The sequence below is a fragment of the Dioscorea cayenensis genome, chromosome 14 (genome assembly GCF_009730915.1).
Source record: "Dioscorea cayenensis subsp. rotundata cultivar TDr96_F1 chromosome 14, TDr96_F1_v2_PseudoChromosome.rev07_lg8_w22 25.fasta, whole genome shotgun sequence".
NCBI classification, from domain to species: domain Eukaryota; kingdom Viridiplantae; phylum Streptophyta; class Magnoliopsida; order Dioscoreales; family Dioscoreaceae; genus Dioscorea; species Dioscorea cayenensis.
This window is the reverse complement of record NC_052484.1, coordinates 19241581-19266173: the sequence shown is the minus strand read 5'-3', so window position 1 is coordinate 19266173 and position 24593 is coordinate 19241581. Positions and strand designations below refer to the sequence as shown.

Below are 24593 nucleotides of genomic sequence, written 5' to 3'. Positions count from 1 at the left end.
AAAGAACAACTAGGTTTCCATACATTGCTCTCCTCTCCATCTCTCTCTCTCTCTCTCTCTCTTTCTCTTTCTCGTTTGTACGTTTGTGAGTGTTTAATCAAAAGCTATAACAGGCTGTGAATTTATAGGGGTATGTTTGACAATTTAATTTTTTAATGTTATAAGTTGATAATTAGTTTTTATGTTGATAGTGATATCATGCTATAACTAATTAACTATTTACTGTTTGTTGCCAAATGCCAATGAACTTTGAACTTGTCTTTGTTGAGAGGAGTCAGTCGTACTAGTTGTCTTTGGTTTTAGCCTTTAAAACAAGTGTATATGCTTGTGGACTTGGTTGAGGGTTGACTTTGCTTTTAACTTGACGAGAACGGCAATGACATGTAGGTCTTAACCACCTCAAGTTCATCTTTTTTAAATTCACTTATCAAAATATTTTTTAAATTATTTTGTGAAAAATATTTGTTTAATGAATTAAACAATTGTGGAAGAGCAAAAATAAATCCAAACTGGTCTTTGAATTTATGTGCCAAACTTTTGTTTATTTCAGGGAAAATCGTTGCTAAGAGAAGATCGATTTTTTAATTTCATAGTAATTTTCACGAAAGAAATGCATACATTTGGTTTTATTTATTTATATTTTTTTAATCTTGAGATTACAATATATTTTGTGGGTTAGAGTTTTGGAGTTAATAAACAACACATAATAGTGATTAATTAAAGTGGTTATAAATAAAAAAATTAAATTTCTTCAATCATAATTTTAATGTATCTCACCTGAGACATATCTCCATAAGAAATATTTATAATTTTATTGTTAACATTGGACATGAACCCAATAACCTCGCCAAAGACTATCACCACTGGCTTTAGGTTAGGTTCCTCAGTTAAAGGTCATCAGCCGTGTGTGTGTATATATATATATATGTATGTACACTTGATCAAAGGGCCAAAATATATATATATATATATATATATATTTTATTTTTTTTGAGAAAGACGACAAGCGCCGGAACCAAGGGACGAACACGTGGGGGAGCCGCACTCACCACCGAACCGTGCCCTCACCTTACGTGAGAAGGGGATCGAACTCGGGGAGCCACGCTCGACACTCGAGGCGAACACCCTACGCAAGGGACCCGATGCCAATAGACCAAATGGTCGTTGGCAGTAATAATCTATTCTTTGTTGTACATATATATATACAACACCCCTAATTGATATTTAATCTAAAAAAAAATCTTCTTTTTAAATTGTAAAATCTCATTTTTTTTTTATTTTTTATTTTTATTTTTTGGTATACTTTCATTTGCTGACAATGATATCTTATATTGGCAAATGATGAATAAACTATTGATAAGCTCATTTAAATTCATATGATGCAACCACTGTCACACAATGTTGATTAATTACTGTGCATTTTTTTAACAGAAAAAACCTGCAAGCACTTATTAAAAATAAAAACTAAAAATAAAAAATAAAAAATAAAAAAAGTCTTCCTCATTCATAATAAAAAACAATAACATTACATCATTGAATCTATTCAAGGAAACACTTTATCAAACTCTCATGATCATCATATATATATAGTTACTGATAATGAAAAATGGTAACATAACATTATACTCGATGATAACAACACTAATAGTTACACTCACCATAAGCCCAAATTAGTGAACCCACGTATCATCTAAACTTTTCACAACTACCAACAACAGCAAGTTCCCTATCTATTTCCAATATGGGGATCCTTGACGAATAATTTGGTGAAATATTTAATTTGCACATTTTAAATGTCAATACCAATCTTAAGACGTGGTGGGGATGGTGTTTGATAGTCAAGGATGGTCAGAAATGAATGTTATGTGCATCACATCTTCTGAAACTCACCTTTAATTGACACTGTGTAAATCTCAAGTAAGATTAACTTTTTTATGCTGATTTAGGAAAAGGATTACAATAACTACTGCACGATGGCGCCACAAAAATCTGCATTCATAAAAAAGGGATTCTCATACTGCATCACGCTCATCCTGGGATTTTTTTATACTATTCTCATACGTATATATGACATCCCGGGTTCAGATCTGTTTAGACTGTTTATATTCATAAAAAGAGGCATGGCTATTATTAAAAATCGTATTCAGTTTTATTTAGTTATTATGTAATTTTTTCAGAAAATAAAATTAAAATGCATCTTTGAATATATATATATATATATATATATATATGGAAACAGTTTTTCATGAAACATATATACAAAAAAAGACACACTGTTGTTATTTTGAACTTATGCTAAATTAGGTGCTATATGTGATATTTTCACATACTTTGTTATAATATATTGTAATACAAGAAAAAACATGAGAAAACAAACGCCAAAATAATCTGTTTTAATTATAATATTTAAAAAAATTCTGATAAATAAAATACACCCACCCAAATCAACATTATATATTCCATCGAAAAGTAACTTTCCTAAGAAAAAAAAGTGGCACATACATAAGACCACAATAATTATTCATGAAAAAACTAAAACACATAGAGCAACAAACATCTCACTAATAATGAAAAACAGTAATATGATACTCAACCACAGCATTACCGGTAGTGGCATTAGAGGAGTACGCTTTTAAGCTTTGCAAATCCACGTGCCATCCTGAATTTTCCCCGGCCGCCAACAATGGCCACTTCCCTTTCACTTATCAAAATAGGGTTCCTTGAAAGCACACTGATGGAGCTACCATTAAACTCACCGGAAGTGAACCCTAAGTCATAAGCAACAACAAGTACAAGATCCTTCTGCGCTGCAGACACGTAAAACCCTTGTGCATGTCCTATTACCTTTGAGTTTAAGTCAGGGCCTTCAGTTAGAGGGTCATCAACGACGTACACTGCACCAAAAGGAGCTAAATTACCGGGCTTAATCACTGTTCCTTCAGGAAGAGCAACAGGCACGGCACTGGGGTGGTCACCGGAGATGGTGTCATGGAAGAAGAAGTGGAGTTTTGTCACCTTCTCTTTGCCTAAGTATGCATGGCATGCATGAGATACCAACGTGATAGTAATAAGAACAACTAGGTTTCCATACATTGATCTCCTCTCCATCTCTTTCTCTCTCTCTTTTGTAAGTTTATGAGTGTTTCAAAGCTATAACAGGCTGTGAATTTATAGGGGTTTGGATTGGAAATTTTTATTTTTTTAATATTAAAAGTTGATGCTTAATCATTTGGGTCGATAGTGATATCATCATGCTAAATATTCACTGTTTGTTGCCAATGAAATATGAACTTGTGTTCGTTGAGAGGAGAGGTAGCTTATTCGTATGCATAGTCAATGGTTGCCTTTAAAACAAGTACGTAAGATACGTGTCTTGAATTGGTGGAGGTTTGACTTTGCTCTGGTTTAACTTAACAAACAGCAATGATATATAGGTCTTAACCACTTTCTTACTCAACGCTTTTTTTAGGTTCATCACTTATCAAAATAAGTTTTAAATTTTATTTTAAATAATAATTTTATTAAATATGTTTTTTTTCCAAGAAGATTTCATTTAATAAATTAAACATTTGTGGTAAAAAATTTAGTAAATCCAAAGTTCCAACCTCCTAATTGATCTTTGACTTAGGAACCAACTTTTGTTTGTTTTAGGGAACATCATTGGGACAGGAGTGATCTTATAATTTTATAGGTACAGTTGAAAATTAAGATTGAGTTTAAATCAATAAAAACAAGCATATAGACATATATATATATATATATATATATATATATATATATGGATAGCAGTATAGTTATTTTATAAAAATAGTAAGTTATCATAAATCAGAAGTTCCAACCTCCAAACTGAACTTTGACTTCATGAACCAACTTTTGTTTGTTTCAGGGGAACATCATTGGGAGAGGATTGATTTTATAATTTTATAGTTATAGTTGAAAATTAAGATTAAGTTTAAATAAAAAAACATACATATATATATATATATATATATATTAATTTGGAAATATTTGTTTTATGACATATAGGTACTTTATTAATAGCATTGAATTTATTCACGATCAAGAAAACAAGAAACACAGAGTGAAACTCTCATGTTAATTAATCACGCTCATTACCTATTCATAATGAAAAACAGTAACATTATGTTCAACAATAACAACGCCTGAAGTAACATTTATATAATTTCTATGTAGATTAGCAAACCCACGTGCCATCTTAAACTTCCCACGGCCACCAACAATGGCGAGTTCCCTATCTGTTTCCAATATAGGATTTCTTGACAATACACTGATAGAACTACCATTGAACTCACCGGAAGTGAACCCCAAAGTCAACCATGAACACAGACATAGGCTTATCTTGCCCTACAGACACTGAAAGGCCTTGTGCTTGTCCGACCACCTTTGAGTTTGGGTCTTGTCCTTCGGTGAGAGGTGTATCAAGGACATACACTGCCCCAAATGGTGCAAGATTAGAGGCATTGACTGTGGTGCCTTTGGGCTTGGCAACCAGCACAGTAGTAGGGTGGTCTCCATTAAGGTTTTCTTGGTAGAAGAAGTGGAGGTGTGTGACCTTCTCTTTGCCTAAAGAGTAGTGTGCATGGCCTAGTGAAACCAGGGTTAGAACAAAGAGAAGGAGAAGAAGAAGGGTTCCATTCTTCATTCTTCTGTTGTTCATCTTGTATCTCTATTCCTTTGCCTTAATTTGGTCATCCTTACCTCCCTTGTCTTTATATATTTATAGTGAAGGAAAGGGATAATTTAATTTAAAGACTGGCCAGGAGTACTGTTTTTCCCCCTTGGTGCATTGTATATAGACCATTTGCCAAGAAGCACTGGCCATGTTGGTTAGTTGCTACATAACAAAAAAAGTCAATGGATGACGCACGGTTGGTATTGAGCAATTGCATTTTTTTTCCTTTTCTTTTAAACAGGGTCAGAAGAAAAAATATTTATTCTAACTCTCAATTGCATATTTTTATTTATTTCGATAGCTTAGTTTTGTGACACTTGCATGTTTTTGCATGTTTTTTATTAGTAGTAAACGATTGAGAATAAATATTTATTCTAATCCTCAATTATATAATTTTATTTACTTTTGACAACTAATTAATTGTGTGAATTCAAGATATGAACTCCCCATTATTTGAATATTATATAATAATAATAATAATAACAATAATAATAACAATATTAATATTAATAAGAACAACAACAACAACAACAGCTGCAACAGCAACTTAGATGAAGGTTCTCTACTTCTTGATCATGTTCTCTACGAACATGTTAATTACAATGAGAAAGCAGAGGAAATATTAAAAATCGGCTTAAATAGACTTTCGGTAATTAACTCTTAAGGGAGTTGACAAAAGTCTTCATCAAAATCATATACGAAGAAGAAAAGCAAATCACGAAATCAAACAATTCCTTGTCCTCATTCACAAGTTTTATAGGTTCAAGCATCACTCATACATTCATGATAAGAAAACAGTAACATTAAGAATCATTTAAAGCTGATGACTTGGCAGACATGTAGATGATTAAGTGGCAGCTTATGTGGAACTATTATTCAGTCATTTGGTGCGTGTGTTAAGGTTATGACAATGAAGAAATGTGTTGACGTTTATTGATACTATATATTGTTAGTTGTGATTGAATCTGAAGAGAATTGAAGAAGAATTGGAGTAGAGAATCAAGTTTGCTACTGCTGTATTTGTCCTGGTGTCTTTAGTTTGGATTGGAAGGGCAGTACTGTCTTTTCATGTGTTTGAATTGTTGTTAAGTTCGTTAGACTTTGGTGGAAGTAAATCAACGGCTGAGATGCAGTGCATCAGAGAAGAGGAGTAAGTTCGAGGCAGCTGCTGAAGCAAAGGATTTGAGAATCAATGAACGGTTGAGATTTGATCATCACAGATAGTGTCATTAGTTCAAGGCAAAACAGGTGTTTGGATGAATGAGCGGTGGAGTTGATCAGGTTCAGACGTGTGGGTTATGACTAACCTGTTTCTTTTCAGTCACCGAAGTTTGTATAAAGGGTTGTTTTAATTGTTGTTTTCTCTATGAGATGTTTTTTCTGATTATGTTTCTGTGAAGTCTCTTTTTGTATGAATTTTCCTGCTTGAGTGAGTGAGTTTTTATACAAAAAGTGAGTGAGTTTTTATCCAAACTTTTGTATAAGAAAGTTGTTGTTCGTGATCTCAACTCTTTTTGTATTGAGTTTTAGAGGAAACAGAGTTATATAAAGTCTGATATCTTATTTCTGAAAGGTTTATCTATGTTTTATTGATTTTCCTGATTTCTTGAGCTTGTGTGAATTTTCCTAATCAAATGGCTGAGATTTTCATATTTCTTTATATAAGAAACTTGTTCTTCTAGCTAGATCTGAATTAATTCTCTATATAGTGATTATCATATATTGCATTGCACTGTCTCTTCACTAATTACACATAAATTAACGAAACACTCAAACTGCTCCACAACATTGTGGCATCAGAGCTATGGAGAGGAACCATTTAATTCATGGCAACAACAAGCAACTCAGTGAGTTTCACAAGCATTAATTGAATTTATTCAAGAAAACAAGAAACATACAATGAAACTCTCAGGATCATCAAGCTGCATTAATTATTCATAATGAAAAACAGTAACATTATACTCGACAATAACAACACCTGAAGTAGCATTTATATAATTTGTATGTAGATTAGCAAACCCACGTGCCATCCTAAACTTCCCACGGCCACCAACAATAGCAAGTTCCCTATCTGTTTCCAATATTGGGTTTCTTGACAACGCACTGATAGAACTACCATTGAACTCACCGGAAGTGAACCCAAAGTCCACGATGAACACAACCATAGCCTTGTCTTCCCCTGCAGACACTGAAAGGCCTTGTAATTTTCCAACCACCTTTGAGTTTGGGTCTTGTCCTTCAGTGAGAGGTGTATCAAGGACATACACTGCCCCAAATGGTGCAAGATTAGAGGCATTGACTGTGGTGTCTTTGGGTTTGGCAGCCAGCACAGCACTAGGGTGGTTTGAAATGAGGTTTTCTTGATAGAAGAAGTGGAGGTGTGTGACCTTCTCTTTACCTAAGGAGTAGTGTGCATGGCCTAGTGAAACCAGGGTTAGAACAAAGAGAAGGAGAAGGCGAAGGGTTCCATTCTTCATTCTTCTCTTGTTCATCTTATTTCTAGATCTATTTTTTTGCTTTTGGTTATGCTTAATCCCCTTGTCCTATATATATATATATAGTGAAGGAAATGGATAGTTTAATGATAAGGTTTGCAGCTTTCTTCTTTAGTTGGTGAGTGTATAGCTGTTGTTTTCTAATGGCACCAGCCACCCGCCCCGCTTGAATATTCGTATGTTGTTATAAAATATAATTAGGGTCGAGTTGGTTGACTTGCAATTTTTTATTAATTAGGGTTAAATGGTTAAATATAAATTTTTTTTTTAATCAGTCAACTATATATAATTTTATTTTTGTTTGATTTTTAATTGAATTCACAAAATTAATGAGTTGAGTGTTTTATAAGATATGTTATCATATTAGATAAAGACAAGTAAAATGAATGGATTTATATCTTGTAAAAGTCAAAAATTAAAAAAAAATTGTATAAATTAAAGCGGAAAATGAACTTTTTGGTTTATATATCAATGATAAAAATTTTAGAGACTACTAATGGCTTTAAAGATTATAATGGTAAAAAAAATAGTATTATGTATAACTTGTAAATAATCATTCAAATTACATTTTTACCTGCCCAATTTCCCTCTATATATTTAATTATAATCTCTCTTATCTATCTATATCTCTCATGCTTGTCATCAATGAAAATTTTAATAACCACAAATAAAAAAAAATTAACTAGAAATGTTATAGATATCAATAATTTAAAATTAATAAAAAATAATTGGGGAAAATATGATTTTTTATATCTTACGATCAAGTGTCGGTATTTCATTCATCTCTTTCATAAAGGCTTTAACTCCTCTTTAATTGTATTATCTGCTTCTTAACAAAATTGTAATTATAAATAAATATATTTATACAATGTTGTATAATACGGTGGTCAAAAGATTCAAGTTTACATCATTCATCTAACAGTCATGATGACTTCCATTAAGCTATCTAGTAGTTGCCATATACTTTTATTTTTGTGAATAACATACATTCATGTTAATTAGTTATTGCATGTAAATAAATTTTGGTGAATGATTTGCAAATTTTAAATGTCAATCTCTATTTTAAGATGGTGTTTGATGGTCAAGGATGGTTTGAACTTTGAAATGAATTAATTGCAGGTACACCACATCTTTTAACTTAACCACATCTTTGAGATTGTGAAAAACTCAATTGAGATTAACTTTCTCATGCTTATTTAGAAAAGGCTTACAATAACTACCGTATTTAGTTTTATTTAATTATTACATAATTAATTTTTTTAACAAAATAAAATTAAAATGAAATTTTGGAGAAAAAAAATACATATGAGAACAATCATTTATGAAACACACAATATATATATATATATATATATAAATACACACTTTTGTCATTTTGAACTTATGCCAGTGTCAGGCATATGTGATATTTTCACAGCTTTGTTATAATATTGAGATACGAGAAAAACAATCGTGCATCAGACTTTGTTTTAATTATAATATTTAAAAATTTTAGATAAAAAAAATACAACCAAACAAACATTATATTTCATAGAAAAAAAAAACAAGCAAAAAGTGGCACATGATACCAAATTATAATAATCACCCAATTATTCATGAGAATATGAAAACACACAGCACAAGCTGTTAACTAATAATGAAAAACAGTAATATTATACTCAACCACAGCATTGCCACTAGTGGCATTGAAGAAGTACGTTTTAAGCTTCGCAAACCCACGCGCCATCCTGAATTTCCCCCGGCCACCAACAACAGGCATTTCTCTATCACTTTCCAAAATAGGATTCCTTGAAAACACACTGATGGAGCTACCATTGAACTCACCGGAAGTGAACCCAAAGTCAAAAGCAACGACGAGTACAAGATCCTTCTGCCCTGCAGACGCGTAAAACCCTTGTGCATGTCCTACCACAGTTGAGTTTAAGTCAGGGCCATCAGTGAGAGGGTCATCAAGGACATACACTGCACCAAAGGGCACTAAATTATCAGGTGTAATTACTGTTCCATTAGGATGAGCCACCGGCACGGTGGTGGGGTGGTCGCCGGAGATGGTATCATGGAGGAAGAAGTGGAGTTTTGTCACCTTCTCTTTGCCTAAGTATGCATGGCATGCATGAGAAACCAATGTGATAGTAATAAAAACAACTAGGTTTCCATACATAGATCTCCTCTCCATCTCTTTTAATTTTTTTTCTCTTTGATCTTTTTTTGTACGTTTATGAGTGTTTAATCAAAAGCTATAACATGCTGTGATTTTATAGGGGTTTGAATTGGAAAATTTTATTTTATTTTTAATATTACAAGTTGATAATTAGTTTTTATGTTGATAGTGATATCATGCAAACTATATATTTTAGTGTTGGCTGCCAATATTGAACTTTGAACTTGTACTTGTTGGGACGAGAGGATGCTCATTGGTATGAATAGTCAATGGTTTTAGCCTTTAAAACAAGTACATAAGTTACGTGTCTTTTCACTGGTGGACGTTTGACTTTGCTCTTGTTTACCTTTGCGAACAACAATGATATGTTAGTCTTAACCACCTTCAAGTTCTTTATTCAAAGCTGAATTAATTAGATTCACTGTCTAAATAAGTTTTTAATTTTATTTAAAAAATAATTTTCATTAAATTTGTTTTCTTTTTTCAAAAATATTTATTTAATAAATTAAACATCTATGAAAGAAAAATAATAAATCCAAAGTTCCAAACTGATCTTTAAGGAACTTGAAAATAAAAAATTAAGAGGTTTTATTTCAGAATTAGTTGTAGAAACTTCAGTTAGATTTAGCGAGACCTGATGGTCCTAAATACGTTACATTAATTATGTTCATCCATGAATGACAACCAAGATCTCTGTGTGTGTGTATGATTAGGAACTTCACTCTATACTGCCACGTCAACCTAAGCTAACGGTCCATGTGACGCCGTTTTGGGGGAGGGACTTGATTTACCCGTTTTTATAAGTAGAGGGATTAAAAAGACAAAATTAAAGTAGAGGGACTAAAACGTTAGAGAGAGAAAAGTAGAGGGACCAATTAGGGTATTATACCAATCTCTTTCTCTTCAAATGTTCAAAATATTTTTGGAATGATTTAAGACCAATAGACTTGTATTTCAAAAATAACCTTTTAATAAAATAATAATAATAATAATAATAATAATAATAATAATAATAATAATAAAGCCATAACCATCCATGTCATTCATGGAAAACCATGATTAAGTTCACTTATTCATGATGAAGAACAGTAAATTAAAATTACATACCCTAAAATTAAGCAACACCACATGAACCATAAACATGTGAATCAATGCATAAATTTAAACCACTCATTCATAATGAAAAACAGTGATATTATATTCAACAACAGCAATACTAGCACTTGTGTTAAAAGAGTGAGTATGAAGCTCTAGCTGCAAAGCCATGAGCCAACCGGAACTTTCCCCGGCCACCGACGATGGCGATCTCCCTGTCAGTTTCAAGCACTGGGTTTCTTGAAAACACACTGAGTGAGCTGCCATTAAACTCGCCTGAAGTGAACCCAAAGTCCAACACAAGGACAAGCAAACGCTTATCCTGCCCTGCAGACACGTAAAGCCCTTGTGCATGTCCTACCACCTTTGAGTTAAGGTCAGGGCCCTCAGTTAGAGGGTCATCGATGGCATACACTGTCCCAAAGGGCAGGAGGTTACCATACTTAACAATGGTGTCTTTTGGACGGGCCACCAGCTCGGAAGTGGGGTGGTCGCCGGAGATGCTGTCATGGAAAAAGAAGTGGAGGTTTGTGACCTTCTCTTTGCCTAAGTAGCCTGTTGCATGGCCTTGGGTTACCAAGGTGATTGCAAAGAGAGCAAGAAGGAGAAGAAGAAAGCTTGCATCCATTATTCTCTCTCTCTCTCTCTCTCTCTCTCTTTATATATATATAGAAGGACGATCAATTTGATAGCTTTTCTTTATAGGGAAAGAATACACTCCTATCGAAACCAGTGTTGATTGCACGCAGAGATATATCAAATAATACATCAAATAAACTTGAAATTATTACATCTATGAAAGTGTGTTTTCATATAACTTTGGGAGGATTAAGTGAAATTATATATATTGGGTATATATAGAGGTACGTTTTGCATAACATTACAGTATATAATTAATTTAGGGAGTGTAAGTTTAAGTATGAAGGCGATTTTAGATAAAGGAAAACTATTTATTGTGTTTTGGTATGATTTTTGTGGGTGTATGATAACACTTTTAATCAAATCAAGTCTTATTTTGTTTTTTTTTATTAAGTTATGGATCTCTAGTGGTTAGGTGGACACTTGACTTTTTGATGGTTCACTTGAATTGTTTCTCTAGGACAGCTCAGATACGGAGCTAGCTTTTAACTTAATTAAGGGATTTTTTTTAATTTACAAATTAAAGAACTCTCTCTATTATGTAGAGATATATTATATATAAAATTCCCTCTAATCAAGCACAATTAGAATATATTTTATATACATGTGAGAAACTAGTCATATATAATTCAACCGTTTCTCACATGCTTAGTATTTGAGAGATTTTGAGTTTTAAGTCCTTCAAACAACAAAGCTCCGGGTCCTCTGTGAGAGATTTATGCACTACTACCCTCCAGAATTGCATGGCAAGAGGATTTTATCTTTAAAAGATCAATAAGCCACCATAATTAGTGCAACTCCATATTTGTCTATTCCTTGACTTATATCACTAACTCTGCTTATCGCACAAAAAAAAAATATATATATATATATATATACATGTCTTCTTATCACAACTTCTGAATAATATTCGTACATATATATTTTGACCAAAGTTTAATATTCATATATATTCATTTGATCAATATAAATAGAAATAAAAACAGATCATGACAATGGTATGCAAGTGCAACCCTCAAACACAAACTTTAGAAAGACGCCATCAAGCACACTTAAAACACCACCAATAACACACCACCACATACAGACCCTAAAACCCCATTAAAATCCAAACCCTAACCCTAAAAATGAAAACATCACCACCACAATCACCTTCAGCTCAACACTCTTACAACTCCCACTAAAAAATGCAGTATTGTCTACAAGAGGTTGTCCATTCAATCCACCACTCTCCTGGTTAAACGCAGCTCCAGAGTTCTGCTGTCCTTGTTGTAGTTGTGGTTGTTGTTGTTGTTGTTGCTGTCCAAAAGGGAGGTTATTGCCACCACCAATCGGCACGGCAAATGGAGGCATCGCCGGAGCCAAACCCGGTGATCCAGGTTCACCACAACCCTGGTTTGCTCTAGGATCATCACTTGCCTTCCATGCAAGCTCACCAATTTGATCTCTTATCCTCATATCACCCTCATCCACCATTTCCAACAATTCCAATGGATTATCATCAGCAGACTCAGCACCAGTGTCCCAAATTGGGTTACTACCATCAAACACTTCAAGACCATTATCATCAAACACAAGTGCACAAGTGTTTTCATTGCTTGCCGGAGCACACTCTGATTCCCAGAGACTTTGACCGGAGCTGGTCTCTTGGACTTGGATGTAGCAGAAGTCATTGCCAAAGCCACCGGCACCGGGAGCGGTCTCATGCCGAACAAGGTAGGCGGTGTACTTGCCGGAAGGGGAGGAGAGGAAAGGCGAGGGTTGGCCGGAGGTGGGAGCAACGGTGGCTAGGATTTGTTGTTTGGTGGTTCTTTGGATGGTGCCTGAAGGGATGGTTGCATGGATGGAAGGGAGGATGAAGAGGATGAGGAAGATGAAGGATGAGTAGGACATGATGATAATCAGTTTCTTTGTTTGTTTGAGAATGAAATGAAATGCAATGCAATGCATGCATGCAAAGTGTGATTAGGGTTTTGTAGTGTGTGTATGAAGTGGAGTTGGTTGGCAACTTTGCTAAGTGATCATTCGTGGGGGGTTGCACGTGGATTAGGAGAGGATTATTTGAGGTTTAGGAAGGGTTTAGTTGAAGAGAGGGTTAGGTTTATTTCAATGAGGTCACTTGTATGTACATGTAATGGAGAGTTGCATGTAATTAGTGAAAATATAATTTATTTATTTTTTTACTAGGAAAATGAATAAAATTGTGTATTTATTTGTTATAATGTTGGCACAAGTGAAATAGATGATTTTTTTTTTGTTGGGAAGTCCTATATATTAAGTTTTTGTATTGTTTCACTCTAATCAAATATTTGCTTTCTTTATCAGTTAATCTTAATTTCTTATATTAAATTTTTTATTTTTATTATTTTTGTAATAGAAAATCTGGATTTATTTTGTGTACAAAAGTAATAATACACACCAATTTAGTTATTAGATTAAAGAGAGAAAAATGAAAAATTAGATTTTCAGGAAAAAGTCTATTATAAAGCTTTTCCCCCTTTGTATGTATTCCATTGATATTTATCCCATCATAACCCTCATTCCCCTCCCACTCCTCTCAAAAATGAGAGGCATGGGAACTCTCCCCCATGCCTCTCTCACTCCTTACCCATGCCTCTCTCACTCCCATTACTCCACATCCAAACAAGGGTTTCCTCACTATAAGCAATGATTCCCATTGCTTTCCTTCAAACCAAACACCCCCTAATACTTTTAGTACTCCACCACATCCGTTGACAAATAAATAGCATAATTTTATTGCATAAAAATGGGATAATTAAAAATAGAATCACTTTTGCTATAATACCTGAAATTCATACATCAAATGTCCAAAAAAAAATTTCTCAAATTAAGTTCTGTGCATGGTTGAAAGAACAAACCAAATACAAATAAAATATAAATAAAAATAATAATTGAAAATTCTCAAAAATCATAATTGAAAGATACATGGTATTTCCAAATCATATTCTACAATTATAAAAAAACCATGATATCATCATCAACCAAACCAAACACCACAAATATATTTCCACTAACATATAATTAACATTATTCCATATATAATAATATATATGACAATAAGTAAACCCTCATCCAAAATACATTTTAGTCCCACATATAAACCATAAGATCACAAATTCAAAAACAAAACACACATCAAGAACAAGCATTGAAATTGCATGTGATAAAGTTATGACCTGAAACAAAGCCAGAATTGGCTCTCCTGAATCTAAGTGCCATTGTAAGAGCCTGCCTTTGAGAGCCAAGCAAAGCCAAGTTCATGTCACTAATAACAGTGAGTGTAGGGTAGAGGAAGGTGGCACTATGGTAAGAGTTCAACAATGCTGTAATCCCTTCCCTTAATAGGGTTTGGTAAAGGTCACCCCTTCCATGAAGTCCTTGCCATAAGGTCATGCGAGTACCATACTTTCCGGCAGCCACCGGGCCGAAAGCCAGTGCCACCGGCATCTCTGGTTGCAACACTTTCCAGTAACATTTGTATTCCGGCATCATCCATTTGCTTCATCATAAAATGGAGAAAAATTTTAGTGTTAATTAGTATGTGAAGAAACTATATTTATTTTATTTTATTTTATTTTAAGGTGGAAGTGCAATTTTTATATTGGAATAAAATCTCATGATTAATGATATTTAAATAAATTAAATGATTTTTATTTAATAATAATAATTAATTTACTTTTATGCTAAACATAAAAGAAAAACTTCACATTTTATAAATTTACATTGAGAAACAATTAAAGGACTCCCCAAGTCTTTCATATGAAAATTTATAAATATTTTCCCAAGTAAATTAATAATAATTCAGAAAAATCAGGAAATAGGAAAATCATTTTTTTCAAAGGTATAATTTGGAAAATTGAATAAAAACTTCAATATATGCGCACTATTATTAAGATTCAAAAAAATTTGAAATAACGTACCATGTCCTTTCTATCCTTTTAATTACATTCTTTTGCCCATAACTTTTGATTCCATCATTAAAACCCCAACTCACAAGAACCACTCCTCTCACCGAACCCCTCATAAAACCCAAAAACTAAAAACTTTTCCCAAAATAAATAAATAACTAAATAAACACTTCACCCAAAAATAAATAAATAAACAAAATAATAATAATAATAATAATAAAGACAGAAAAAAAGAAGAAGAATAGCACATACTAAAAAGGACAAGCAGAAGCCTCAAAGAAAGGCACCGGCGCCGGCGAGCCGTTGGGCGGCGGCAACAACGGCAGCATCTGCGGCGGCGGAGGCGGTGGCGCTGGCGTTTGAACAGGCGGCCGAGGCCAAAAAACCGGTGCCGGAGAGGGCTTTCCACGGCGGCAAAGCCTCATGGGCTTAGTGGGCTGAGCAAACAAAGGACCAACAGCATAGAGCTCCATTCCAAACATGTCAAACACTAAGCTCAGCCCTCTCCCCTGCGCCACCGCCGCCGGACATCCGGCCGGCGCCGCCACCACCTTGGCCTCACAACCACTCAGGTCCGGCCTCCCTTCAAACCTCACCGCCCAGTTACCGGCCCAGTTACTGTTTGCTTCTCCGGTGATCCCCGGTACAGTTCCGTTGCATGTTACTGCAACTTTGGCGCCTAAAAGTGACCAGGGTTTATATATTCATATTTACTTAAATTTTGTAAGTAAAAGATAAATAAATTAATTAATTAAAGTTAAATTTGTTATTTTATAACTTCTAATAGAATGTGTGTGTATCTAAATAAATATTCAAAAATAGCAAATATTTTAAAAGAACTTTGATTGATAGAACATAGAAAAAAAATTTATGTGATTGTATAAGTTACAATTAAAAGCAAAAGATAGCTTATATATTTAAATTGTAAGAAAATAGGTAAAATGAAGCACATAATAAATTGGAAAATAACTACAGGAAGTGATTAGACATTCTTAAAAAATATTAAACAAAAAATAACAAGCATAAAAAAGAGATAGAAATTTTCAGTAATGACATCTGATTAGGACGATTTGGATCTCGGACTATTATTTTAAAATATACATTCAATTTGAATATGAGATGAATTTTAGGAAGTCAGAAAATAACTCTTATTTTATACTATTTAAAAGTTGAAGTATAATGTGGCTCTCTTCATGCACAATAATAAATAAATAAAATAAAAACTCTAGCAACAAATTTACCACTTTATTTTTTATTTTTAATTAATAAAATTATAATTTATCCATTTTATCAAATATATATATATATATATTACCTGAAAGCGGGTAGTCGAAAAAGGAGAGACGGCCGTCTAAACATTGGTCGCAAAATACGGTACCACTCACCATTGTATTGCAATTAACAACAGTGAATGCCGGAACAGTGACAAGAAAGAAGAGTAGTAAGAGTGGAGCCATTGATGAGGAAGGTGAAAGAGAAAAGTGAGAAGAGTGAGGAAGGTGTTGGAGGTTATAACTTATAAATAGGAGATAGATGAAGTGTAGTAAATATGGTTCATGCTCTCACCTGTCCCAGTTTAATATGTGCTGGTGATATGTTCTTTTTATTATTATTATTATTATTATTATTATTATTATTTTAAAGAGATCTCACTTGTTCTTGGTCACTTGTATTTCACTGGTTTCTCTTGTTTTGATATGAAGGTAATAATAACTTAAAAAAAGGAAATTATTTGGAAAATTGGGAGAATGAGAAGAGAGGGAAGAATTGTTTGAGAATGGAAATGGGTAATTGGTGATGGTTAGGTGATGCACATGGGTGGGAAGAGGAATTGGTTAATTAGCATTTATATGGCTCACTGTCTATGAATGTAATGATGTAAATGAAGTAGAACTTAAATTTCATTTTGCATGCATGGGGCAGTACAAGGTATTACATTTTTACATTTTTAAAAAATGGATAAGCAAGATTCATTCAAAATAAAATAGCAAATACAGCACATAACAAATTATAAGTATAATATTATGACAAAAAACAAATATTCCAGTCTTCCAGAAATAGAAACAGACTATAAAGAAAAAAACATAAAAACAAAAAAGAAAAATATTACAAATCAAAAACAAAATGAGAATGAGGATCACACACAAAACTCTTGAGGGTCAGGAAAAAAAAAACTAAATGCCAGCTAATTGGGCTAGCTCCTACTCCACCGTCTTCCCATCATGATTGGCCAAGGAAAAGATATTATGTAATTGATAAACTTTTAGATAAATATATATATTATATATATAGTGTTTTGGTTTCGTAATTGGAAAAAAATAATAATAATTGTGCTTGAGAAATAATTAAAGAAATTCTTTTTAGATTGTAGCCAGGGTTGGTAAGACACTTGAGATGATTAAATCAAAGAATTAAACATCTTAAATCTCCCAAATAAAGTTCATTAGCAATGATTGCAAGAAAGCAGGAAGATTGAAGAAAAGAGAAGGTGGGGAACTATTGAAAATGGGAGATCCTTACACATTTATTTATTTATTAAATGGTTTGACAACGTAGTGAATGAATTCAAAGCAAGCAAGGTACACATGGATTTGATCTTCCCAACGGCTAGCTAACTTGTGACCGTGAGTGTCAAACTGCTTATCTTATTATTATTATTATTATTATTATTATTATTATTATTATTATTATTATTATTATTATTATATATATTTATTTATTTATTATGTTTGCATTAATGAGCCCATGGCATGGGTCTGTTCTTTCTGCCCATTTCCTTTATGAAGACGGCTTATTTATGCCTTTGCTTTTTCTCCATTTGATTCTTGTGAGTTCATACAAGCATTGGATTGATTGTAGATTTCACACTTTACTGATAATTATGTTTAGAAGGAGAAAATGTATAACCCAATGACAAAAACTGATGGTTGTTTTAGATCCATTTTTATTAGCATATAATAAATATTTATCATTTAAACCCAATCTCTGCATCAGCCAGTAGAATGCACCGACGTAAGTGATGATAGTTCACACTCTTGATAATATATATATATATATTTATTGCATTTGTTAAAAATAATAATAATAATAATAATAATTTATTACAATGATAATAATCAATTGTTCATATTTATTTTTACGATTAAGTGTAAACAAAGAGCGCACCATGTCTCTTGCCTTCTCCAATAATATACAGTTCATCCAAAAAAGATTTATTATTTAAAACTAATTCCACAATCACCAAATATTAATATTTAATTTTGGTATATGCACAAGTTCAATATTCAGGACAATAATATACACTTCATCCAAAAACACTTGTTATTAATATATATATATATATATATAAATTTTGGTATATGCACAAGTTAAACATTCAGGACAATAAGAACAACACAAACAAATTTGGAAAAAGAGACGCGTATATAAATTTTCTTACATTAACCAGACTCAAGCAAAACATCAAAAGTATCATGAGAAAAATTATCAAAACTTACATGGTCAACATTGCAAAAGAAGAATGTTTAGGAGTTGATTAACTGCCAACAATGGCTCTAAATCACCTTGAAAAAGCCTCAACAAAAATTAAAAAAAAAAAAAGGAGCTAAAAATATAATTCTAGTTTGCTACAAAATTCAAAAATATTATCATCTCATATTACCCTCTCTAAGGACATCAATCATGTTGTATATTTTTCTGGTCAGCCTTAGACTGGACCTGTATAACAGCGAGACACGATATTGAGCAGTAACGGGAAATGATAAATGAAAGGAAGGCATAATGCGCGTCTAAATTACCTTCTTATGCAGAAAAATGGCAGCATCAATCGTACCCTCTGCATAAATCGACCTTCCACATACATTATGCTGGAATTCAAATGAAACTCTGAAGAAAGTCATAGATTTATGAGCCAATCTAGTGAAAAAGCAGGAATATTGCAAATTGTGGAAAAAAGTAAAACATCTATTGTACACCTGTTATCTTGGTTTCTTTCTGATTAATTATTTAACAATTTACTAGGTACCGTCATAGTGTGGTCATTATTGTTATGTATGTACAAACGGGGAGTTTGAGCAAGTAAAAAGCTGGCAGGTAACAGATGTGGGATGGATACTTACGTTTGGTCCGGCGATGTGAGATGATACAAGTGAAATGCATGGCCAGACAGGTGCTCTTGAGGGACACCAACCATATCAACCTGTAGCTTTGGATCTCTGATTTGTTGGACCTGTTTGGAGAGAAGCATAGATGATATAAGTCTATCCAGATCAAAATCATAAATAACAAGACACAATGGTGGTGAAACTGCATAACTAAGAAATAAAACTTAAAAACATCCACTTTCATGATTATTCTATAATCTGTAGTAATTAGAAGTGCATTAGAAAGGATATATAATTATAATTTATACATTGCAAGTAATTGTCTAACTTGATTGCAGAATGAAAATCACTATTAAAACTTTACACCAACTGGACAAGAAGGCAAAAGATCATCCAAAGAGCTACATGCACACTAAGCTACAGATGATCTTCCTTGAGTCAATAAGAAAATTTGTAAACCAGCATTACATTGCCAACAGTTGACCTGCAAAGGAAATAGTATGATGAGGATTATGCACCTGATCCAAATCAAATGAAACACCAAGCTTCTGGAAGCATGCAATAACAGCTTTTGCAGTACCAGATGTGTCTAGTTTGTTTGCCTGATGAGACTCCATCACCTGTTGATAAATTTTGAATAGTAACAAGGTGAAAAATATCAAAGGCTTCTAAGTTTTCAACTAACTTGGTCTGTTCTCTTTTCCTGAGAATTATTTTCTTGAAAATGTGTTGATACAAAAGCTCTAGTACATGGCTTCTTTGAAATAGATATACATCCAAAGAACTTGTAACTTTCAATGAAAAATTCAAGGATAAAGGGCACTCAAAATTTAGGGTATCAACTTCAGAAATTGTTCTGGTACCTCTAGAGAATAGCCTGAAAACGCGCCAGGAAACTGCTCAGCCATAATTTCCATGGCAGCGAGAAATGCAACAACCTATAAAAAGCAAAGAAGGTACCTTTTTTTACAACTATGGAGAAGGCAGCAATAAGAAAACAATTTTTAAGTGAGCTGATAGGACAATGAACCTGTTTTCCCATTTGTGGAGAAATGACTGCATAAACATTTGCATCGTACACCGTCTTATGCAACAGCTGTCTGTCTCCTCCAGTTGTGCCCATTACAAAAGGCACACCTAATTTGGAATAAAGTTTTGCATTTTCTGTAGAACACAGAAACATTTTTATTTTATTCTTTTATTTAGAATTGAAATCTAAGAGAAAAAGAAACCACATCTGTATTAACAAGAGTTTATAAGAAGGTTACATCAAACCATATAAAGTCATTGTTCTTTTTGTTATTCAAATTGTACATGCTCATATAAGTTTGACAGGTCTAGCTTGGATTGTGCTATCTATAACATCAGAATTCACTGAATGATCAAAATTAAGGGAACTAACATGAAACATCAAGCATTATGACACTACAATTAAGATCTTACTTTGACTATTGCTGCAAAAAGGGGCAAAACAATTAATAGGATCACCAGTTATCATAAGAAATAACAAGAAAAAAGAAATAAATATTTTATTTTTACCATTTACTGCATCAGGCACAGTATAGTCCACAACTATAAGATCTGGAAATTCATCTATAATAGAAGCAAAAACATAATCCCTTTCACTAGGCCCATGAATTTGAATCTCTTTACTTCCAACTTGAACAATTCTGCCAGCCGTTGCCTGGCTGCTGAATGATACTGGCACTAATTGAAGTCCAGCAGAAACAGCAGCTTCTGCCACTGCCTTACCCATTTTACCAGTGCAGCCATTCACCTATAAAGAACAAAACACAAATATGAAAAATGTTCTCTCATAGCAATTCAGACTCACCTGCAACTGAAAATCAGTAACTTTACTTAACAAATACTTAGGATTCAATCTTTTCTGCAAATGATAATACTTAAATAATAACTTTAATTTGATTAGAAGTAAATATAGTACAGATGTGACCAGGTGAGTTTGACACCATTGGGACTGAGCAAGCCCATGCAGAGGTGGATCGAGGTGGATCTGCCACCTCAGTTCCAGGGACTGCTGACACCAAGCACACCAGATAGGTGGGTGTTGGCCAGCTCCCAACCATGGAGAAGAATGAGGGGTGGGTGGGTGGTTTCTACACTCTATGGTTGTGTTCAACTGTGATTGTGATTATACCTTACAAGTAAACTTTTATTTTTTTATTTATTTATTTTATTTATTTTTTAAGAGAAGGAAAAACCTTAAAAGCAGCTACATTTATTAGGAAAGTGGAACTTTTTCAAATAATATCCTATTATTTTTCTCTAAAGTTATTATAATTTTTTTTATCCTTAAAAGAGAGATTAAAAGTTTGAAGAGTTCAATTTCTTGTCCTGGAGCAGAGCTCAATAAATTAGATTTCTTTTCCTTTATCTTTTTTTTATCAAACACCATCTTCCATGATACCATTTCTCTTAAGGGAACTCAAAGGCATTATGTTTCTTGATATGTTTCATACTTTCATTATGAACTGCTGGCCATTGAATCTTTTTGAAGCATCTTCTTAGAAGAGATGTATGTAATAGATGTTCTATTTATATTGTTCCTTTGCAGTAGACAAATAAAACAAGCCAATTTTAGTAAGTAACTCAAATAAAAAAGGCCATGATGGCCAATTTCATCTAGTATAACCAGTGTCTCTGGGCTGTTAAAATGCATTGACAAATAATCCAAAAGTTTCCCGTGGGCTTTATGGTTTTCCAGAATTGAGAATGACCAGATGCTTTTACATTTTTCAAGTGATAGATATCTATCACAGTTAGTATACTTATATCTATGGCTTCAAATCTTGATTCTTATGCTTGCAATCCTCTGGTTTCTCGTGTATTAGTGATAGAATTGCTCTTCAACTTTGTTTGTAACCCCCAGCTTCTTGTCTCTGCTCTTATAATAGGGATTTCATGACTATGTTGTTATGAACTACATGTGTTTGTAGAAATGCCTAAGAGACAGTATATTGGAGAAAAGAAACAACATCTAGCATAGGCAATTAATTTAGAAAATATTCATATACTCTGTCGGACACAGTGTAGAGCGGGAACTGTGTCCCACCCTCAATCTTTGGGTAAAAACATTTATTGTTGAAAATGGTGATACGTGCTACAATGATACAATGAAACTTCCAAAGAATAATCCATTGAACATGAGTCTACATGACTACATGCCAAATATATATATCAAATTCATGGATGAAACGCTAGGAAAAAAAAACATTAGCAAACCAAATAGCAGCGAAAATGGAACTGTATCATTTTAAACCCAAATGGTGGCAAAGATTGAAAATTTATGATGTCTAGCTTGCAATAAAGTCTCTTTGCTAAAATAACATTTGAATCTTCCTGATAACAGAACAAAAATCTCAAATTTAAACAGAAAACAGGAACATTGTAGCCAATGAGCTCAATGTCAAACAAAACCAAACAAAGGAACATACCAAGATTGGAAACGAAACGCTTGAAGAACCGACTGCCATGGATTTATGGGAGCTCTCAGTAGCCTGGGAGCACACGATCGAGCTCGGCCTCATCATCTGGTTCCTTTGAGGGGATATCAGCCGCCAATATCGAAGATGCGCACTTCGCGGAATCACCGCACTCTGCGGCAGCAACGAAGAAGACATTATCAAGGAAAACCAAGCAAGGGAAGCACCTCTCAAACCCTAACCCTAACCCTAATCCCTCTTTCCCCCTCTTAAAGAGGGAGAAACCACGAAGAGAAGCGCGAGCACTGAGGACAAACACAGCGTTGAGGTCTCCAATGGAGAGCGTAAACGGGTCGGATCCTTCTAAACGAGATCCTAAACCCGATATCAGGGCTCATTGATGTCGGATTCGGGTTTGTTAGATATCGGGTCTTCGGATCCAAATCCAACACTTTGCTTCGGATTCTTCACCAAAGTACATTGATGAAGGTTAGAACTTTTTTAGCGGTTAGCCAAAGGCCAATCGTATGAAAATAATAGACTGAAAATTAGGATAAATTTTGTTTTAATTTTTTTTAAAAAAAATTAAGAGATGTTTATATTATGAAAAACATGTGTAACAGTGTAAATATAGCTGTGTACGGAGACAGTGTGTTTTTTTTAAATTCTTTTTTTATTTTGGGTTTGATGATAATTAAATAATTTTGATTAACATAGTTATTTTGAGATATATTTTTACGTGTGTGACTGTCTTAGGAAAAATAGGCCTCAAGCAAAATTATAACAAAATTATGACAAAACTTTTAAAATTTATTTTATTAAATAATAAATGACATAATAAAAAATCAAATAAAAAATAACTCAAGATTAACAATTACAAGAAATAAAATTCAAAACTTTAGAAAATATAAAGAATTGAGACCCTTCTTTATTTTTTTCTTTTGATAAATCTAGTTTCAAAGCATAAAACCCACAATTAAAACTCATTTTTTATATGCTTTATTATTTATTAAATTTTGATATTTAAGTTGAGTATCAATTTTTTCTCAATCAAAACAATCACTAGTTTATTTAATCTCAATAGAATTTCAGTTAGTAATAGATATTTAATATCACCATAAATTTGATAAGGCAAATTTCAAGTAATCGAACGTCATAACAAAGAAGATAAATTTTATTTTTTAGAATAAATGGTTAAGAATATGATTATATGGATACATAATAATAAATAATTATTTTAAAATATAATTCAAAAATCATGAATCCTGTGGCCCAAAGAAACCAAAGGCTCTGAGCATTGGCCTTAGATGCCTCTGCCTTAGGTTGGCTCTGTGCATGTATTGTTTAGTATAGTCAAGCGAGGCTCAATATGCCTCCAGAGAAAATAAATTTAAAAAAAAAAAATCTAGTTTTGGTGTAATTTTTTCAGAATGTGACAAGCGTCTATCTCTATAGTTTGTGAGTGTGGGTTATGACTTCACCTGTGAGTTAGTTTTTTTAATAAGGATTTGAACCTTTGTTACCCTCACCACTTCGTACGCCATACAAGCGATTTATTTGTAGTGCCATTAACCACTTGAACCAAGTGGTTTTAGCTATGGTGTAATTTTTGCCTAATGGTGATTGTATAAGCACAACTAATTTATCATTTTGCAAAATTATCAGAAATTTAAAAATAGTTTTTTTTTTCATGTGTTGACGGGCCATCACACGATATAACGCTATGCCGGCAAATTTTTTTTTGTAACATCATAGTCACTTATTTTCTCTCCGGGAGCACTCGTGGACACAATGGCTGGTTTCATAATTGTTTTCGTCGACTTTGTTGGTGTGGAGGGCAACAAGACATATTAAATTCATAACTTGTGCGACATAGCAGTTCAACTCGTCCTTTTTTTAGGGTTGAGCCCGTCATTGATTCGCTTCTCTTCACCCAAGCTCATTGAAACCCTATAATAGAGCATCAAAGCCGCCATCACCGCCTTTCTTTGTCTCTGGTTCCTTCCTCCAAGCCTGAAAATCCATCACCGACTCC

At 33.3% G+C, this 24593-nt stretch overlaps 6 protein-coding genes and 2 pseudogenes across 6 annotated transcripts; all 8 read right to left on the bottom strand.

The window, feature by feature from the left end:
• Window positions 1–2561: 2561 nt before the first annotated feature.
• On the bottom strand, window positions 2562–3108 carry LOC120276229 (dirigent protein 4-like). The gene is given in 2 exon segments (XM_039282951.1): window positions 2562–2627; window positions 2629–3108. Coding segments are annotated over 2 exon segments (546 nt in total).
• A 1008-nt stretch (window positions 3109–4116) lies between these two features.
• Window positions 4117–4678, bottom strand: LOC120276228 (annotated as a pseudogene).
• Window positions 4679–6624: 1946 nt separating this feature from the next.
• Window positions 6625–7170, bottom strand: LOC120276227 (dirigent protein 4-like). The gene has a single exon (XM_039282950.1). It carries the CDS (start codon window positions 7168–7170, stop codon window positions 6625–6627), a length of 546 nt encoding a protein of 181 aa, XP_039138884.1.
• Window positions 7171–8818: 1648 nt separating this feature from the next.
• On the bottom strand, window positions 8819–9364 carry LOC120276226 (dirigent protein 4-like). The gene has a single exon (XM_039282948.1). It carries the CDS (start codon window positions 9362–9364, stop codon window positions 8819–8821), a length of 546 nt encoding a protein of 181 aa, XP_039138882.1.
• Window positions 9365–10392: 1028 nt separating this feature from the next.
• On the bottom strand, window positions 10393–11073 carry LOC120276297 (annotated as a pseudogene).
• A 1037-nt stretch (window positions 11074–12110) lies between these two features.
• Window positions 12111–13086, bottom strand: LOC120276295. Its single transcript, XM_039283016.1, has one exon. It carries the CDS (start codon window positions 13031–13033, stop codon window positions 12185–12187), a length of 849 nt encoding a protein of 282 aa, XP_039138950.1. The 5' UTR covers window positions 13034–13086; the 3' UTR covers window positions 12111–12184.
• Window positions 13087–14122: 1036 nt separating this feature from the next.
• LOC120275401 lies at window positions 14123–16515 on the bottom strand. The gene is made up of 3 exons (XM_039281956.1): window positions 16328–16515; window positions 15265–15691; window positions 14123–14603 (listed from the first exon to the last, which is right to left on the bottom strand). The coding sequence occupies exons 1-3, from the start codon at window positions 16467–16469 to the stop codon at window positions 14240–14242; spliced, it is 933 nt and encodes a 310-aa protein (XP_039137890.1). The 5' UTR covers window positions 16470–16515; the 3' UTR covers window positions 14123–14239.
• Window positions 16516–18434: 1919 nt separating this feature from the next.
• LOC120275106 (probable 4-hydroxy-tetrahydrodipicolinate reductase 1, chloroplastic) lies at window positions 18435–22875 on the bottom strand. The gene is given in 9 exon segments (XM_039281603.1): window positions 18435–18707; window positions 18709–18729; window positions 18810–18897; window positions 19131–19240; window positions 19634–19735; window positions 19979–20053; window positions 20146–20279; window positions 20655–20892; window positions 22571–22875. Coding segments are annotated over 9 exon segments (1002 nt in total). The 5' UTR covers window positions 22757–22875; the 3' UTR covers window positions 18435–18659.
• Between the last annotated feature and the right edge of the window lie 1718 nt (window positions 22876–24593).